The sequence below is a fragment of the Neopelma chrysocephalum genome, unplaced genomic scaffold (genome assembly GCF_003984885.1).
Source record: "Neopelma chrysocephalum unplaced genomic scaffold, ASM398488v2 Primary Assembly neopelma1_147, whole genome shotgun sequence".
Lineage (NCBI taxonomy): Eukaryota > Metazoa > Chordata > Aves > Passeriformes > Pipridae > Neopelma > Neopelma chrysocephalum.
In genome coordinates, this window is record NW_020897809.1 from 3,078,959 (window position 1) to 3,093,834 (window position 14,876).

The 14,876-nt window shown below is 50.3% G+C and overlaps 1 protein-coding gene across 6 annotated transcripts in view; it reads left to right on the plus strand.

Moving 5' to 3' along the window:
• DNAH1 (dynein axonemal heavy chain 1) overlaps window positions 1-14,876 on the plus strand; it is an 88,362-nt gene that overhangs the window by 61,836 nt on the left and 11,650 nt on the right. For all 6 annotated transcript variants that reach the window (XM_027700367.1, XM_027700368.1, XM_027700370.1 and 3 more), the window contains 12 exons: window positions 47-85; window positions 1,151-1,329; window positions 2,127-2,357; window positions 3,697-3,893; window positions 4,272-4,407; window positions 5,565-5,773; window positions 6,561-6,732; window positions 7,089-7,280; window positions 7,799-7,909; window positions 8,980-9,165; window positions 13,971-14,162; window positions 14,609-14,776. In XM_027700367.1, the coding sequence (XP_027556168.1) occupies window positions 47-85; window positions 1,151-1,329; window positions 2,127-2,357; window positions 3,697-3,893; window positions 4,272-4,407; window positions 5,565-5,773; window positions 6,561-6,732; window positions 7,089-7,280; window positions 7,799-7,909; window positions 8,980-9,165; window positions 13,971-14,162; window positions 14,609-14,776 (2,012 nt within the window). The remainder of the gene's footprint in view (window positions 1-46; window positions 86-1,150; window positions 1,330-2,126; window positions 2,358-3,696; window positions 3,894-4,271; window positions 4,408-5,564; window positions 5,774-6,560; window positions 6,733-7,088; window positions 7,281-7,798; window positions 7,910-8,979; window positions 9,166-13,970; window positions 14,163-14,608; window positions 14,777-14,876) is intronic.

A 14,876-nucleotide genomic window follows, 5' to 3' on the forward strand; every position in this document is an offset into this window, starting at 1 on the left:
CTTAGCAGGTAAAGCTGGAACTCAGGGTTTTTTTGTCTTTTTCTAGATGGACTCCTAGGAGAAAGAAGTTACAGAACTCCAGTGCGTAAGTAAGAGCAGAAAGATGAGAGAGACAGTGAACAGAACAAGCTGATGGGCACAGCATGACATAGCTTACCTGTGTTTCAGCAGACAGACACTTGCCCAGACAACAGCCTTCAGTGGAAGCAGAGCCTTCTGTTACTCTCCATCTGCTGCAGCCTGTGGACAGCTGAGCAGGGTGGATCTGAGCATGGTGCTACAGCCACCCAGAAAAAAGGGTTCATTTAGAGTGAAATGAGTCCCCTTGTATTTGACAGGGTGGGAATTTAGGATCATCTTTGTAAATGTGCCCTCATCTGCAAATCTGCCAGTAGAAAGGAGTGAGAATAGTCAGCTATGAGAGAAGCAAAGCAGAGCTTTCTGGGTGCTTGCAATATTCCCAAGTGCCAGTACCTGGCTGAGAGTTCAGTGGCACACTGAAACATCTAGCTGTGATTTAAAGAGAAATTAAAGAACTTTGGAAATCATGCAAAAAAGTTCAAAATGCTGAGGTGTCACAGGGCTCTACTTCTTAAGGAATGTTTGTAACAAACTTCATTGAGAGAAAAAAAATATGCTCTGAAACTGGCAGCTGTGTTTAAATCTTGCCAGACTATTGCATAAGAAATTTTTCCTCAGTGGCTTTGCATTTGCTGAGCATAATGATTTGTAGGGGGTTTAGCTAAGAGGGCACTCACATTCTAGCTTAAAAGTAGCTAAGACTCCACTGTGGGAGTATAAGGAAGAAGGAAAACCTGTCTGGAGTATTTCAGGTAGGCATCAATTGCCTTTCTGGCAGTGTCTCCACTGTCTCTGCGGGGTATAAAGTTTTTGCATCACAGAATCATTGTGATATGTTCTTCCATCCCCAAATCTGGTTCACATTAGTTGAGAAACTCATTGGAAACTGTCCACTGCAGTGAGCAGGTGCTTGGTCAGGTGCCTCACAGTCTCTGCAGAAGAAAGCAGACAAAAGTGTGTTCCTGCCCGAGCACCTCTGCCGTTCAGTGCCACCTTCCTGCCCTGTTGGGACCTTCTCAGCCCAGAGTCACCTCACTGGCATCCTCTCCAACTTCCTCTGTCTCTGCAGCTGGAGCAGTTGCAGTCAAAGACTTGAACGAGCCCTTGGTGGATGCCACTATCCATGTGTATATGACCATCACATCCCAGCTGCTGCCCACACCAGCAAAGTCTCATTACACCTTCAACCTGAGAGACCTCTCCAAGGTGTTCCAGGGCATGCTCATGGCTGAGCCCAGCAAGGTCGAGGTGAGTCCTCCCATCAGCACAGCTGTGCCACCCAGGGGAAGACCAGAAATGTTCCAGCTGAGGCCTCGTCGACAGGCCTGCAATCAGGCTTCAATTTCCCATTGAAGCTGCATTTTGGAATTGCTCAATGAACATGATGGGCCCCACTTTGGCTATTTTCTGGTACCAGTAGGAAACAAACCCCCCCCTTTCACCTCAGCCCTTCCTTGGCGTGGAAGCAGGTGAGTCAGTACAACACAGCCCATCCATTCAGGGCTGGATGGAGCCATAGGGGGCCAGACAGGGGCAGAGGTGCTGTCCTGTTACCTGCTTGTGTCAGTGGAGGCTTCTGCCCCTTCAGCTCTCCTGAGGACCTTGCTCTGGCTCCAGCCTGGCTAGTAGAGAGTGACTTATCACAGGAAGTGCTTAGGATCCTAGTTCTGTGCTACCAGCCAAATAAAGGGATCTTCCCAAAAAACACAAGAAAACTGTAAAAATTAAATCAAACTCGGGAAAGATAAAAACAAAGAACATAAAATTTAAATCTCTCAAAGAAAGCCCAGCATATGGACAAATAGAGTAGGGAATTAGCTGAAGCTGTAATGAGCTCTCTGCAAAGCAGCTGTTTTGACAAGAGTTGATTTTGAGAGGAGAAGGGAAAGCAGCTTCCTCCGCCCAGTTCATTCTCCGCTCCAGCTGCCTTCTAGCAGGAGTGGAGCTGGCCACATGCTGGGCAGGAACCAGTTTTCCTGACAGTCATGCTCATAACACTTCTCTGCTTCTCTCACGGGGGCTGTTTTGCTGGGATTTCCTACCAGGACAAATTGGACCTGCTGAGACTGTGGTACCACGAGAGCTGCCGGGTCTTCTGTGATCGCTTGGTCAACGAGGAGGACCGGACCTGGTTTGACAACCTAATGATGAAGAAGATGGAGGAGTTTGGCACCACTTTTGAGGAGGTCATCCCCTCCCAGCCAGTTCTGTTTGGGGACTTCATGGAGCCAGGTGCCAATGTCAAACTATACAAAGCAATCGACAGCCAGGAAAAGGTAAGGACCCTCGGAATCATGATGTGAACTGTGTTCATATCTTCCAAGGCTTTTGTAAACAAAGGAAAACAGTTAATAGTGATGGTGGAGCTGCTGTAATTGAAGGTGTCTGGAACCACAAACCCTCCCAGGGGTCTCCTGTGAACTCCTACCCCATATATGGATAGTAGCTGTATTTGACACAATGAGAAATTGAGGTGGAACAAGCTGTCTCTACTTTTCAATCCTGGAGGCAGCCTGCTATGCCGAATCTCCGAAATGAGCTGCACTTGGGACTGCAAAGTGAAAACTGCTGGAAAGAAATGGCACATTACCCCCAAACAATACTACTTTTGCCATTAAAGACTTCACAATTGACCTTTACAAGTAATTAATGTTACTGCCAGATTCCCTGTTGGAGAAGATACTACGAGTACTTCGGTAGTGGTAATTAAGCAAAGGCAATGAGCAGTGCGTTTTGCACTCATTATCAGAAACAGATGATTATCCTGTCGTCTCTTCTCTTGTGATAGCTGTGTGACGAGGACTGGTAATTAACTGAGCTTTCCAATCCCTTTTGCAAAGTAGGTAGGCCTGTCCCCCACTGAGGTGAGCACAGCTGAGACAGCCAGACTTACAGGCTGCCACACAGTCCCCTGATGCATACAGGACTTTGGCATCTAGGCAGGGATTCCAGCACTGTATGAATTCCAGCTGGTGTTGCTTGCCCAAGTTCACAGTGAGACTGCTGAGGGGATAGGATCAAATCCCAGATATCTTCATGCTTCATCTCCTTCTCTGGCCTGAGGGTGCTGTTGAAAAAAGCCCTGGAAAGGGCAGGAGAAACTGCTCCTGCAACTGTTCCATGTGATGACTGGACTGGGAGAGGAGTGTGCTCCTCTCCCCATCTACAGCCAGTGTTGTTTTCTTCCAGCACTTGCCCTTTCCAGCCAGGATCCTAACCACAGGGTGCAGCAGCAGGCAATGGGCAGCTATAGAGCGAGGAAACTGTCCCAGAGGGAGGCCCTGAAGCAGTATGGATCAGGCAGCCATAAGCTATTTTATTTTGAACTACACCCTGCTGTTTCTCCAGGCAAACAGCACTGTTGGGAACAGCAGACCTTAGTCACTTGCCTGAGTTAGTTTAAGGTCACTATTCAGCAGCTGCTGCCACCACCACTATCTAAATTCAGCCCAGTCTAATGCCACTTCCTATAAAAGCATGGAGGAGAGTTGCCCCCAGACCCTGCTGAGCACCAGCCTCTGCCCTCTCACGGTCCAGGCTTGGCCTGCAATCACCTCCCCCCACACACACTATTGCTTTTATCTGGTAGCCACAACTGAAGGTTTCTGCCCACAGCTGAAGGTTGTGATTGAGGATTACCTGGAAGAGTACAATCAAAACAACACCCCCGAGCTGAAGCTTGTGCTTTTCATGGATGCAATCCAGCACATCTGCCGAATCAGCCGGATTCTGCGGCAGGCTCCGGGGAACGCTCTTCTCCTGGGTGTTGGAGGAAGTGGTAGACAGTCCCTCACCAGACTGGCATCTCACATGTAAGTAATGCACTCCCACCTATGCATGTATCGTGGAGCAGCTCCATTGGGGCTGCATTCAGAGAATCTCTTTTTCTGCCCTTCCCACTACCAGTTGCACGTTTTTTTGGCAGCTGACTCTTCAAATGACTCAAGAGCTAGTGCTCAGTAATGTGTACCTCTACACTGGGTTTGTAGCTAGCTTGGGTATCTCTGCTTTGAGTAAAACATGCTCCTGGGTTGGTGGCTGAACATGCACGAGCTCAAACGTGCTCAGGACTCATTGTAGGAAAACAACTTGCCTGAGTCCTTTCCCCCTGAGTCTACAACACATACTCAGGATTGACAGAAGAGGATATTTTAATTGGATGTCACTCCACAGGCTTCTCTTTCCTTTAGGTCAGAATATGAGTGTTTCCAGATCGAACTGTCCAAAAATTATGGCATGACCGAATGGCGAGATGATGTGAGGAAGATCATGATGAAGGCAGGCCTTCAATGTCTACCCAAGACATTCCTGTTTGTAGACACACAGGTACGGGAGTATTAGCATGGTGGATTCCATCTCAAAAGGAGTCAGAAACACATCTCTAAGCTCAGTAAATCCCCCTAAAGGGGATTGAGGAGTTTGATACAAACCACACACAACTTGTATTTCTTCAGTAGCCTACATTCATCATCTTATGAAAAAGCCCCAGGGAAACTGGAGGTGGTGCATTTATGCTAGAGGGACTGTAGAGAGGTGTGTGAGTGGGCTGATTGTTCTCTTGCTCAAGGAAGCTTCTTTCAGCTCTATGCAAGGGTTTGGCGGGTTCAAAGATTTTAGACCCAGCTGCCTGAAGCTAAGCACTATGTTGGCCACTGATATTAGAAGTCCTAAGTAACAGGATTCTTCTTCTTTTCAAAGATACCAGTAGATTTAGGACCTGCTGGTTCCCCAGGGTTTTGTTGGCTTGTAACTGTAAACTGTAACTTGCTAATGACTAGGCCAACTTCTGGAATTCACAGTTATGTTCCCCATAGGCTTTTTTACTGCCTTCATTATCATAGGAACCATTCCCATGTGGCACAGCCCTAAGCAGTGAGATGAGCATCAGTCAAATGCTGCTTGTTCTTGCAGCCTTTTCCCTGCAGTGAGAAGCATATGTGGGAGCAGAGGGGCACGGGAGGGTTCATTTAGTCAAGGAGATGGATGCTGTGTATTTCTGATTTAGCAAAGGTGGAGAGGTGAGCGTAGCACTGGAGGGAGATCGTCCCACGGACTGTGACACATCCCTACAATTACTTTGTCTCCCACATTGATAAGCTTTATTTTAATAATGAAGTGTTCTGTGCTGGAGGAACGAAGACCCGGAGCAACCAGATATCTGGGGTCTGACTGCAGAGTCAACTGTGATGCAGGGAGTGAGGGCCTGAGCTCAATTTGTCTGTAAGGAGGCAGTGAAGGGGCATGAGGAGGTTTTTTCTCAGACACATACCCCCATCCCTGAAATGGATGAACGTGGTTGTTCAATTGGAACTGCTGGGCAAGAGTCAGAGTGTGCTTTACTGGAGCCAAGTGATCACATAAATGGTTTCTTATAGCAGAGGCTGAGGGCTATATTTATGCAGAAATGATCTCCATGGCATGTGAGACACGACTGCCTTCTGACTTAGGAAAGTGCTTTTTTTTTTTACCTGTCATCTACTTAGATTAAAAATGAATCCTTCCTTGAAGATATCAACAACTTGCTCAACTCCGGTGACGTTCCCAACATTTACAATCCTGATGACCAAGAACAGATCATGACAGCTATGAAGCCTGTTGTTCGAGATCTCGGGCAGCAGCCCACCAAGGCTAATTTGATGGCTGCATACACAGGACGGGTCCGCAGCAATATCCACATGGTCCTGTGCATGAGGTACAGTTCAGGCCTGGGAGTCCGTGCTTTTCATGTTAATTATTCCTTCCTCCTCCTTTGCCTTGCATCATTTTGTAATGGGATCTTTATTTCCAAGCCCCGGGCTTTGGAGGAGGAGGAGAAATATGGGTATAGTTTACCTTCTCATAGGACTGGATAATTTCTTTTTTTTTTTACACGTTGCTGGTTTCAAGATGAGGTTTGAAAATTTCGAGAATATGATTATATGTGATCCAGATTAAATACAAGCTTCTTGCTCCTTCATGCACCATTGAGCCATTTGTTACAAAAACATCTTTCTTGAATTTGGGGCTCAGTTGCACCATGTTTACTCATGAATCTAGTGCATAGTCCATAAGCAGCTTGCTTGCTTGTGGGAGGGATACCAGAAGGTACCGGGCACTCTCAGTGCAAGTACAAGTAGAAGAATCAGGACCACGATTTTAGTCTGGTGATGTGATCTCTGCAGCCACCTGCTTGAAATAAACTTCAGAGCACATTTACCTGAAGAGTCCTTCTTCCTGGGGAGGGACCCATAAAATATCACCCTACTACCATCTTAATGCTTCCAGAATATACCAAGGACTTCTAAGGAGTGAGCTGGGACCAGCAGCTCACTGCCTGAACTTTCATTCCCCTTTTCCCTCCTTCCTTGGGTATATTCCTGGCCCTCTTACTCTGCAATTCTCTTCCCACTTCAGGGTGGTTCTGTGGAAGAAGGAAAGCTGTTTTGTCCTTGTATTTCAAGCTGGTTGTAACACATATTTTCTGCATACCTTACCCTCAGCCCTCTTGGAGAAGTCTTCCGCGCACGCTTGAGGCAGTTCCCCTCTCTTGTGAACTGCTGTACCATTGACTGGTTCAATCAGTGGCCTGCTGAAGCCCTGCAGAGCGTTGCCTCCTCCTTCTTGAATGAACTCCCACTTCTTGGTACTGGTAACGAAGATATCAGTGGGATGGTAGGTGCCACACTCAACAGAATACACTGTTCCTGTATGTTCAGAGTGCCGTGTATCCAGATACACCAAGACAATGGATGCAGGGCACAACTGCAGAAAGGTCCTACCCTGCAGCAGAAATGTTTCAGGGCAAGGTCATTCAAATGCAGAACTGGATAGCTTTTGTATGCCTTGAAACAGGCATGGCCATTTGTCACCCCTCTATGGCACTGAAGCCCACACACATACATAAGCTCTGCTGTGACTGTATACTTTGGCTCTTTGGAAGCCCTTTGTGCTCTCTCTGGGCATCACATAGACTTGCCTACCCCATGTTCAGTATTGAATAAGATTATTTCTTTCCTTTCTCCTTGTAGATTCAAGTATGTGTAGCAATCCATCAGAGTGTGGCAAAGAAGTGTCAATTGTTCCTAGCAGAGCTGGGCAGACACAATTATATCACTCCCAAGAGCTACCTCGAGTTCCTCAGCATCTTCAGTTCCCTCATTGGAAGGAAGCAACAGGAGCTGAAGACAGCCAAAAACAGGATGAAAGGTGGCCTGGACAAGGTTCGTTCCTCACACCCAGGAGAGCTGTGGGGCCACCCCTTACCCACTCTGGGCAGTGTATTTATAGCTGCAGAGATGCAATGAGATGCTCTACACATCTCCTGTGTAAAAACTAAAGCGAGACCTATGCCTTCTGCCAGGGCCAGTCTTTCTGAAGGTCTGAATCTGTAACAGCTCTAAAAGAATAATGGTCCCCAGCCTTTGGGGACCACAGACCTCTGTGTAGCTCATCTCTCAGGATGTTCCTTATTAACCTTCTAATTGGAAGCCCTATAACAGAAACATTGTTCTGCTGCCTAATTGCCGTGAGCTTATGAAGTAATGCCCAATATGTGCAGGCACCATTAGGCACTACTGTTCATAGGCACACCACAGTGTCAGAGTGTTGTTTAAGCAGGGACCAGGGCAAGACCTGCTTTGTACAGCCTGACACTGGGCAGGGAGCACCCAGGAGAGCACAGCTTTTTCCTGGGTTTTTCCGTGGCTGCTGCCCAACTCTCACTGCTTTGCTTCCGCAGCTCCTGCGAACAGCGGAGGACGTAGCAAAGATGCAGGAGGAGCTGGAGTCCGCCCGCCCTCTCCTGGCACAGGCAGCCAAGGACACAGAGGCAACCATCGAGCAAATCAAGGTACCGCTGCTGGGCAGCCCTGCAGTTTCCAGCTCTGGCTGCTCAGATTGGACTGGACACAAGGCTTGGGGGGCCTGGCAGGCATTGTGGTCCTGCTTGATCTATTGTAAAAATGCCTCAAGTTGGCACAGCAGGTATTTGTGCAGAGCAGCATTACCAGCAAGAACTGCCTTCTATTGGGGTCCTGCTCTGCTGCTGGTAGGGCCAGTTGCTGGCAGAAGTGGTGGCTCACGTGCCCCTGTCTGAAACCAGCACCCAGGGGTCAGCCAGCCAAGGTATCAGCTCCTTTTCCTCACTGGTCCTTGCACGTACAGACTAGCAACACTCCTAACACAATCCTCAGGTGGCCTGAGCAGCTCAGAGCCCAGACTGGTGTTGAATGTTGCTGATCATTGCCCCACATCCCGTCCCCAGGGAGCTGATCCAGCTGCAGCCTGCCCCTGCTAGCCCAAACCTCTGAGATCATCACACAGGCATTCATGCCACTGCAGAAGAGGGAACTGTCCTGTGTTGGCTGTCACTGCCTTCTCTCCTTGTGTTCCTCCCAGCCCATCTCCTACTGTTGAATGGCCACACTGGGACAGAGTGAACAGAGACACTAATATCATATGCATGCAGAGGGGAAAGAGTCTGCAATTTCCCAAGTTCCCACATAGCAGATAAGGATTTAGCTATATTCCACATTTCCTTTACACCTCCTGGTAGTGTTTTAGCCCTGGGGGTAGGCAGAAGTGACAGTTTGAAAAACAAACACCTAAGCATATCTTCTTATTCCTCCATCTCCCTACAAATTTACACCCCTATGCATCCTCACCTTGGGTAGAGTAGCTAATTCCTGGAAGACTAACACCATTCCAGGCACAGGCAGAGCTGGAGCTTGTGGGTGGTTCATACAGGCTGACAAAAACCTTCTCCTGGTATGACACAGGAAGGGGATCCCCTCCAGCAATTAGGTCCCTGCAGTCTCTGCTGGAAGAAGATACACAAGCCGCCAGGACAGCTATGATCCTTACCTAGCCAAGGGGTGCTGTGCCTCCAGCGTGTTTCTGAGGCTGTCTCGGGTGTTGCAGGTGGACACAGCTGTGGCTGAAGAGACAAGAAGTGCTGTGCAGGCTGAGGAGGCAAAGGCTAATGAGAAAGCTCAGACAGCCCAAGCCATTGCAGATGATGCTCAGAAGGACTTGGCTGAAGCCCTCCCAGCCCTGGATGCTGCTCTTGCCAGCCTGAAGAACCTCAACAGAAATGATGTTACAGAGGTAACTGTGTCAAGGGAGAGGGTGGTAGAGCTGGGTTTGGTCAAGGACAGCCTCTCACTTTGCAGCAATTCCCCTTCTATAGGTTTGCAACACCCCCAGCCTTTTCCAGCACCTCCATCCATCCCCCTGGGCTCAGTTTGGCAGCTGCCCATGCAGCTTTTCACCTTCACTCCTTCAGTGAAAGTTAAAGGGCAGAGGCAGTAAGTGGCTCCTGGGTGTTTCCAATTTATCCTGGAGAGGGCGTGGAGGAGGGCTTACCCCATGGTGCCTCTCCATGGGGGTAGGCAGCAGGTACCACCATGCAACCCCGAGTACTGATTGCACAGCACAGAGATAGAGCTAGCAGGACACTGTATCCACAGGCTCTTTGAAAGGGGATCAAACACAGGCAGAGAAGAGGCAGTGGGCTGAATTCAAGGAAATAGGATAGCGAGAGAAGGAAGGGTGATTCTGAGCCTGGCAAGCATCACAGCCCATAGTACAAGAGTACAGTACACTCAGTAAGTACAAGATTTCACCACACTGGGACAGCTTATTGCTCTGCAGTTATGAATAACACACATTTTTATTCCCCACAAAAGACACACAAGTCCCTTCCCCAGGACGTGGGACACAGAGGGTGTCAGTCCACTTGCCTGCAGCACCCATCCTCTTGTAGAGTTGGCATGAGAAGTGTCTTGTCTACCCAAGGCTTCCAATGCCACAAGATGCATCAATTTCTTACACATCATCTAACCCAGTTTTGGGAAACTCTGTATTTAAGGAATAAGCTCCCTGCTTCTTTTAAACCCTGCTGGGCCATGACCCAAGTAACCTGTCAATGGAGCAGAGACCACCAGAATTCTCTCCTAGTCCAGGGTTAAGGACCCAGCCCAACCAAAAAAGACACCACTACTATGGCAGGGTGCAAACATCCCTTCGACCTACTCCTTTGCACAGGGCAGCTCCATCAGGCGTCCCTTGGAGGAAGCTGTTGCCTGCTTCTCGAGCTCCTCCACCTCTTCTCTCAGCCGATCCTCATTGCAGTAAAAATACACGTAAAGGTTGCGCTCTGTCTGCAGGATGGGGTTCTCCTGCAGAGACCTGCGCTTGACCTGCAAGTCACTCTGGAGGTCTACCAGCATTTTGTAGAATTTGTCCTGCATGATCATCAGTTCCAGCATCAGCTCGGTGAACTCCTGAGGGGCAGAGCCCAAAGTTATGTGAAAGAAAGGGGGGATTTCATCACACCTCTGGAACATCTCAGCCCACCAAAAACAAACTACCCACCGAGCTGTGGTCTCCAAACACTCCTAGACCAAGGAATAGCAGTAGCTTACTGGAACTCCTTGGCTAAGGCACCCTGATCTTGGCACTTTACAGTACATGTGAGACACAGTGAGAATCACCTTTGTGCCTCAGCCACACAATACCTCACTGCATAGTTTTTAGGATAAGGCAAGGATCAGCTCAACCTCCTTTCCCTCTGCGGGCTGAGAGGCAGTGAGTTCTCCCTCCTGCACCCAGGGAGGATTGGCAGAGGGCTCTTACACCCAGCCCTCTTCCACCCAGCAAGGCCCAGAGAGCAGGAGTGCTTCCTTACCGGCGAGGAGAGCTGCAGCTGGTTGTGGCTGTTGTACAGCTGCCGGTAGAGCACCTCTATGGAGGCCTCCAGGGCAGATACCTGGGGCATAGGAGCTACCAGCTGGGCTTCCAGTGCCCTCTTCTTCTCAACCAACTGGGAACACTTGGCTGCTATGGCCTCATAGCTGTGGAAAGGCTCCTTCTTGTGATCTTCATGCATCAGCATGTCCCAGATCCTGCAGGGTGGAACAGCCAGCCACAAGTGTGAGTACAGTGCCAGCACTGAGGAAGAACAGGGCTCAGAGGTCATTGTGCATTCTGAGAGTGGGATGCAAGCAGATGTGGGTCAACAGTGAGAGGATAGCCACTCCCAGTGAGCAGCCCATATCATAGAGATCTAAGAAGAGCACCATAAAGGACCAGGCTGACTGAAGAGCCAGTCTGTGACTCCTTTCTGGCAGACACCAGCACCAGCTGCTACAGAACTGTGTGGGGAAGACTGAGAAGACCCAATCAATGTAGCCAGAGAAAGGCCTTGCTCCAAGCAACTTGTGCTTCCTTGGGGCCCAGCTCCATGGATGAAGACTTGCCCCTAGACTCTCTACTTTAACATGCTAGAAAAACTGTTCTCCCTACTCATTCCCTTCTCCAAGCCTATGCTTTGCTGCATCAGCCCTAGTCAGCCAGGAAGAAGCAGATGGCATCTTCTGGGGAATTTCACACCACCGTGGACTCAGGGTGGCTCTGCATTGGCAGAAGAGCACTGCTAGACTGCCTGGTAGCTTGGGTCTGCTGCCTGCCTCTGCCATTCCCATGCCACTTCCTCCACATGTAGTTTGTTCCTCATGCACACAGCCCCCCCAGGCCCTCACCGTTCAGCAGTGACGTCTTTGGGGTCTATCCATTTGCGTGGACGATGCTTCTGGGAGGAGCTGGCATCTTTGAAGTAGTTCTGCTGCTCCTGCAGCCTTCTCTGGGCTTCTTCCCTCATGGTGGCTTCAACCTTCCCCAGCCAAGCAGCCTTGTGTTCCAGCTCCTGCCTCTCCAGTTCCAGCTGGAGCTCCAGCAGATCCAGGCGGCTCTGCTGGCCCAAAAACCACGCAGCGGGCTCCTCCTGCCTCCTGGTAGTGTTCTGCAGCCAGGCAGCTTCCAGGCTGATGTGCCTGTGCAGGGTGGGCAGGTGAGCACGGCGGGCCTCTGCCTTCAGCAGGGGCGGTAGCTGGTGGGTCAGAGTGTGTGTGATGTCGAAGCACAGGGAGTGAATCTGGTTCTGAAGCCCCTTCACCTGGCCCTGGAGCTCTGCCTCGACTGCGTGCTGTGCAGGGGGGAGGCAAGACAGGCCGGTGTCAGGGTGCACCAATGTGCTGCCTGGCTCTGCCACCCCCTCCTGACATGTCAGCTGTGCTCCAGCGTTCAGCAGGAGAGACGTCCTGCGGCACAGGCAGACCCTGCCACAGAGAATGGTGGAGGAATGGGGGCACTGGCCCTACCTGGTTATCCTCAAGAGCTTCCAGAGTCCTCTGGGCCCACTCCAGCGCAGCATGGTAGCCTTCCACTTTTGCTGACATGACTATCACCTCCCTCTGGGCGCAGATATGTGCTGTCTCTATTCGGCCCAGCTCCTTCCAGAAGCTATCTTGATCCTCCAGTAGCTCATCTTCATCACTACCAAGGCTTTCTGGCATCGATGTTTTCTTAGTGTTCATTTTATCTGTGACTTCCTGGCTGTCATCTCTTTTCTCCTCACCCTCCATACTCAACACCTCCCTCTCATTCCTCCCCTCCACTAGCAGCTCTGCCCTTGATTCTTGGACCAGTATTCCCTGACTTGCTGGTGCCACCTTGCATGGTGTCTTTGCACATTCTTGATAAGGAGCTCCTCTTCTTCGCTCCGATATTTCCCAGTATGAGTCCATCTGTGTCCCAGCCTCCAGCCCTTCCTTCAGGCTGCTCTCTCCCTGTGCCCTTGCTTCCCAAGCATCTGAAGCCTGGATACTCCCTGGTAGGACCTGCTGAATGAAGTTTTCAAATGCATCAGTGGCCTCTTTTTCTAGCTTCCTGTAAGGGCCAAGATCCATCAGGCACAGCAGTGCTGGCTGCTGGCCTTTCCCCATGTTCCCATGACACTCTGTCAGCTGCTTTGCAGCTTTGCTGACCTGGCTCAAGACAGCTCTGGCTTGGAAGACCTTCCTTTCCAAGTCCCTCTGAGCCATCCTCAAGTCCTGCTTCACCACTTTCTCCTTCTCCTCCAGGTACCTCTGCTCCTGCTGCAGCTTGTCTGTCCAAGCCAGCAGCTTGCTGTACTGCCAGAGCTGCAGGTCATGATAGCCCTTCAGCTCCTGAAGCTCCTGCTGCAGGGCCTCTGGAGAGGGACCCTTGTCATCTGGTATCATGCTCGGGAGCTGTGGGAACTGGCAGCACATCTGCAATGTCTTCTCAAGGGCATCACCATCCAAGATGGGCTTTCCTGCAGCCAGCAGGGCATCATAGGCCTCCACCTCAGCTGGGCTCAGCACATTCTCCTCACCCACTGTGCTGCAGAACCACTTGAGGAACTGCTTTGTCTTAGGGCAGTCAAAGAGCCACTTGAAGTCCTTCTCACAGAGGGTGTCTGCATGGGGATAGATCAGCCTCAGTGTTGCCATAAAGTCTGCTGCTCTGTTGACAGTGTCCAGTGGGAAGGCCTGGGAGTATCTCCAGCTGGACATGGCAAGAATGGTCAGCACTAGAAAGGAAAAAGCAGGAGTCAGTCTCAAGGGTTCCTGACACAGCCATCTCAAGGGTGCTGCAGCAGCACTCCTTGGTGCCTGCTTGAGGGGAGACTCAAGCAGTCCCTCCACAAGTGCTGAAGACCAGCTCATGGGGTGCAGCATTGCTGTGGTGGGGCACAAGACAAGTGAGAGCCCATAGAGCAAAGAAGAAAGTCTGCCTGTGTCCCATTCCCATACAACCTTCTTCCTGGGGCCATACAGATCTAGCTCCTTTGCCAAGATATTTTCAGCCTGTAAGATACACCCATCAGAGTATCAGGGCAGGCTTTTTCAGCCTACCTGTAGTTTGCTCCATGCCCTTTCTGATAACCATCTTTGCATTCAAATATCTCTCTCTTTCCTGCCTCTGTATTGCATCCTCTAAATATCCTGCCTCTAGTCCCAGTGTCCTCTGGTCCAGCTGAGGGAGGGATGAGCACCCCATTTCCCAGAGAACCAGGTCAACCCACTGTTTCCATTTGGGTTTTGAAGGTACGAGCGCTGCAGCGGCCTCCCCCCGGTGTGAAGATAGTGATTGAAGCTGTCTGCATAATGCAAGGAAAAAAGCCCAAAAAGGTGGCAGGAGAAAAAATAGGCACCAAGGTGGATGATTACTGGGAGCCAGGCAGGGCCCTTCTCCAGGACCCAGTGCAGTTCCTGAACAGCCTGACTGAGTATGATAAGGTAAGCAGGGGCAGAACGAAGCTGCTACTGGGATCAGATACTGCCTCACAGACATCCTTCTCATGCAGTAAAGCTTAGAGCTCCTTGTGGGCAACACCCTTCAGCAGCACCGAGGAGGGGGACATATTTGACCTGGAAGTGCTCATGTCAGCTGGCTGCACTTCATTGCCTTGGGCAATGGGATCCAGACACACACATCTTCTCCTTCTGTCCCTCTGCTCTTTCGTGTGGAGGAGCTGGATGGAAGTGGTATGGGAAGGGGTTTGCCCAATCCCACAGCTATGCCTCCCAGGCCTGAACATGCAGCAATTTGATTCCTCTTGCTCCAATGTGATGCATTAACCACTCCTGAGGCAGGCTGCTGCCACTGGGGAAAGTTCTGAGACTTTCCTCAATCAGACCTTTAGCATGCTCATCACTGGTTTCTCTCACACCCTTCCTTGCAGGACAATATTCCAGACAATGTGATCAAGGCCATCCAGCCCTACATTGACAATGAAGAGTTTCAGCCAGCTGCCATCGCCAAGGTCTCCAAAGCCTGTACCTCCATCTGCCAGTGGGTGCGTGCCATGCACAAGTACCACTTTGTGGCCAAGGTCGTGGAGCCCAAGCGGGTAAGAGACGGCATGACCCAGATGCTTTAGGTGTTTGGGAACACTAACAGCTCCCTTCTGCAGGAGGTGCTGGGAATCAACATGTTCTGCAAGTCAGGAC